The sequence below is a fragment of the Passer domesticus genome, chromosome 12 (assembly GCF_036417665.1).
Source record: "Passer domesticus isolate bPasDom1 chromosome 12, bPasDom1.hap1, whole genome shotgun sequence".
In the NCBI taxonomy this organism is placed as follows: domain Eukaryota; kingdom Metazoa; phylum Chordata; class Aves; order Passeriformes; family Passeridae; genus Passer; species Passer domesticus.
In genome coordinates, this window is record NC_087485.1 from 12208548 (window position 1) to 12212921 (window position 4374).

The 4374-nt window shown below is 57.2% G+C and overlaps 1 protein-coding gene across 1 annotated transcript in view; it reads right to left on the minus strand.

The window, feature by feature from the left end:
- Positions 1 to 3850, minus strand: part of TENT4B (terminal nucleotidyltransferase 4B) — a 41444-nt gene extending 37594 nt beyond the window's left edge. Inside the window, exon 1 of the mRNA XM_064386336.1 lies at positions 3170 to 3850. Within this exon, the coding sequence (XP_064242406.1) occupies positions 3170 to 3708 (539 nt within the window). The 5' untranslated portion in view covers positions 3709 to 3850. The remainder of the gene's footprint in view (positions 1 to 3169) is intronic.
- Between the last annotated feature and the right edge of the window lie 524 nt (positions 3851 to 4374).

Genomic DNA, 4374 nt, shown 5'->3' on the forward strand with positions numbered 1-4374 from the left:
AGCTTCTAACCAAAATCTCTATTTCAGCATGTTTACCTTACTTAAATCTTTAGACAGCTAGGTGCACACTGTTATGCATTTACATAATCTGTTCAACTTGCTAAAAATTATTGGACTGGTTTTCCAGAGAGCTGATCAATAAAATTGCATATTCAGAGCTGGTTTTGCACAGCCATCCACACAAGTGACATCCTTGCACTGGAAATGTGAATGCCACATGTCAGCTTTCAACTGTGTTTGCTAGCACATGTGGTCTCATCTTCATGAAGGTGGGACTGTTCCACAATTCTGTTGTATTCCAAAGACTCAAAGTTTAAAGTGATCAATGTAATGAAATTACAGGATGATATATAGGGAAATGTACTGAGAGCCATTACTAATTTCTCACAATTTGTACAGTAACAGTCAGGGAAGAAAAAGATACCTGTTAACACACAAGTAATGATATAACAGCAATGCTGGTATATTTTTTCCCCCATTAACTGCTAGAACACAATTTTGGAAATTTACATTGGAAAACGACGAATTTAAAATATTTACTTTAGCAACAACCTCATTTGCTAGGTTACAAACCTCTCTATCCATCCTTACTGCCCAGTGTCTGAAGATGCAGACAGATGCCTTAGAACAGGCAGCTGTTAAGAGAAGCCTGCAGTGGGGAGAGAAGGCAGCACCCCAGGTCACACCACAGGTCCAGGAGGCTTCACCCAGCCTTGGCAGCAGCCACTCGGTCACACTGCAACCTTCACAGGCCCTAGGTACTGTTCAGGCTTTCCTAGGAAGCTTCTGCTCCTTTTAGAAATTATTTCCACAATTTTTCATTCAAGATTGTTAGCCAACAGGCTCTAAAACTTTTTATGGCTTTTCAAAAAGGAAACTTCAGTAATTTAGGAAAAGCAATGTAGGGGTGTATTTGAGGGACACTCTACCTTGCTCTGCTTTGAATAAAGGAAATAGCTGAAACAGAAGCTCAGCATCATGTAAATACATGCCACAAACTAGACAGTCAATACACGTGCAGACTAAGATATCTGCGTATGTCTTGATACTGCTTAAAAAAAACTCCACAAGGGCCTGCCACTTGGAGTTTGAAACCGATTCCACCAAAATTTAATTCTAGCAACACTTTGAATACTTAGGCAAAGTTGTTGTTGTTATTATTGTGATTAATCTCTTGCTGAAGCTTGCTCTTTTTTCACCCCATTATTATTACTATTACTCTCATGTTGAAACTTGCCCTTTTCCACCCTGTATCTTCAATACAGGAAAAAAAAATTACAAATTTACAAGACAGAGAGAGAGAGCAAAGCACTTCTAAAAATGTTCCTCAGCCTCCAAGTAAATAAGTTACGAGACAGAATACAACCAGAGTCCAAAAACTAACTAAAAAAATTCAGTGCATAGTATGTTCTACACACATTACTTTTAAATTGTGTGAAGAAAGTTGCAGAAAGTTCCAAGGTACAGTGACTAAAACACTTAAAATAGTACACTTCTGCCATGTCATTTTATGAATTATTATAACCCCAGCAGTAAAGGTAACACAGGAGCTGGCAAGGAAACAGGTAGCCAGAGGTGGTAATAACTAGACTTCCAAAACAATCAGCAAATTTGAATACTGAATTTGAATTTTGACAAATCTTACAGAACAGCAATTTTGGATGGCAAAGAGGCCGTTGCTTTCCTGTGTGAGGGGACTGAAGGACCCTTAGGTACAAGCTGAGCACACAAAAACTCATACAACTAAATCACTACTGATTTCTAAAATGAGTTCTGCCAGGCCTTCAACTCTTACCATACACCTCCGTCATCTAGACCCCAAAGGGTTCAAGGCAAAGGTTATGTTTTGAAAAGCATGAACTTTACAAAAAAAATTAAAATCCACAGACCAAATGGCCTTTATCCAGGGCATTGCCCATATCAAAAGCCATCAATGTGTTCAAAAAAGGGGAGGGCTCAAACCAGTTTTCAGGTAAACAGAAGATAGGTGATGGCCTGCCCTCCATCTCTGTGGGCCCGTGCAATGCCAAGTGATGAGATCTAAGCTAACACAAAAACACTAATGACAAAATATTCAGATCAGCATATGCATTCCATAGTCAGAGATCCATGACAACCATTAATAACCCCACAATAAAAACCACTGCACACTATACATGTGTGGAAGTATATTCCTGAGAGCAGGTGCCTGCCTGCATGCACACCTCCTCAGCCAGCTCTCAGAAAACACACTCCCCGGGAAATTACCCAGTCTGTGCGCTTTCTTTTGTCACCAGCAGATGATTATTGTTTTTTTTTTTAAGTTCTAGTCCCTACCACGCATTTGTTCTGCAGGCAGCACAAAGGGTTCGAGGTGAGCTTGACAGCGCTGCAGAGGGCAGGCGTGCCGGCCCTGTGCCTGTGCCCCGGCCCTGTGCCTGTCCCCGGCCCTGTGCCTGTCCCCAACCCTGTGCCTGTGCCCTGTCCCCGGCCCTGTGCCTGTCCCCAACCCTGTGCCTGTGCCCTGTCCCCGTCCCCCGGCCCTGTGCCTGTCCCCGGCCCTGTGCCTGTGCCCGGCCCTGTGCCGGTGCCCTGTCCCCGCCGCACGTGCGTGAGCAGCGAGGGCAGCACCCGGCGCTACAGCAGCGACCACAGCGAGCACGGCGCGAAGCGGCGCTGCCAGCGGAGCGCCGTGTCCGGGGAGCCCGGCGGCAGCGGCCGGCAGCGTGTAACACGTGCACGGGCGGTGACAGCGGAGGGCCGGCGGGGCCCCGGTCCCTGCGGATAGGCGTGCCCGCCCCATCAGCATGCACACGGGCACCGCCGCCGCACGCGTGCGGCCCCGGCCCCGCGGAGCCGCCGCCCCGGCGGGCGGGACGCTGGGCGCAGGGGCTGCCCCGCACAGGCCGCTCGAGCACCGGCGGGGCGTAGCTGTCACCACGGCCCGGCACCCACCGCCCGCCGCCCCTGCCCAGCCCCGCGGACCCGGCCCGGCTCCCTGCGCCACCCGCCGGGCCCGCGCCGCGCCCCAGCTGCCGCGGCCCAGCGGCCCCTCGGCGGCCGCTGCCCGGCCCCGGCGTGCGGCCCCGGGGCGGGGAAGGACCTCGGCCCCCGCCTCCTCCTCCTCCTTCTCCGCAGGCCGAGCGCGGCCGGGTCCGGCGCCCCCCTCGCCCGCCCCGCGGACGCTCACCCCACGACTCCCTGGCTGTAGTTCCTCTTCTTCCAGGGGGTGCCGGTGTAGAGCGGCTCGGCCAGGCCGGGCTGGGCGGCCGGCTCGTCGGCCGGGGCGGGGGCGCGGCCCAGCAGCAGGCTGTAGTTGAGCCCGAAGGTGCTGGCCTTGTTGTCGCGCTTCCTCTTGTTGCTGGCGGCGGCGGCGGCGGCGGGCGGCGCCCCCCGCGCGGGCCGGGCCCAGGCGGCGGCCCCCGGGGGCGGCGAGGCCTGGCGGTGGCCGCGGCTGTGCGGGTTGTTGGCGCTCTCGAGCGGCAGGAAGTCGGGCGGGGGGTCGGCGCGGGGGGCGCGGTACATGCCGGGCGGGGAGGCCGGGCCGGCCGCGGCGGGGGCGCTCTGCTGCTGCTGCTGCTGCTGCTGTTGCTGCTGCTGCTCCTGCTGCTGCTGCTGCTGCTGGAAGTAGAGGTTGCGGACCCCCTGCGTGGTCTCCCAGATCTGCATCCACAGGCGGTTCGAGGGGCCGAGCTGCTCTGGCTGGAACCAGGCTATCCGGGGATCCATCAAACGGGGACCCACCCCGGCTGATCCGCTCCCCGCGCCGCGCCGGCCGCCGCCGCCGAGACCCTGTCAGCGGGTCCCAGCGCTAATGGCGGCTCCTATGGAAGGGCAGCTCCGCGCCTGCCTGCTCGCTGCTGCCGCCGTCGCTCCACAGCCCCCGCCCCTCCTGGCGAGCGCGGCGAGGCGGGGCCGGGCCGGGAGAGCCGCCGGCACGCGGGCCGCGCGCAGCACGGGGGGCGGCGGCGCCCCGGCCGCTCCCCCGGCACCCCCGCGCTGCCCCCGGGCCGCGGAGCGGGGCCCGGCCGGCGCCTCCCGGCCCGGCGCAGCCGCCGGCGGCCCCGCGCCCCACGGGGCAGCGGCCGCGCTCCGAGGGCCGAGCGCTCGCTCGAGGCTCCGGGCCCGCCGCTGCCAGCGCGCCGGGCTGCGGCTCGGGCACACGGAGAGGTGCGGGCAGGCCCCGGGCAGCGCTGCCCTGTCGGCACACGGACGGCTGCCGCTGCCCACCCCATCCCAAAACTCTCGTGTGGACGCGTAGGGGTAGTTCAGGGTCTTCTGCCTTTCACTGCGCACCAGAGGAGGGGCAAAGGCACTCTAGGTGCAGCCTTTTTTGTAGACGGAAAAATACATCACATACACAATACCCCAAACAGCAACAGTGAGTAGTACCAG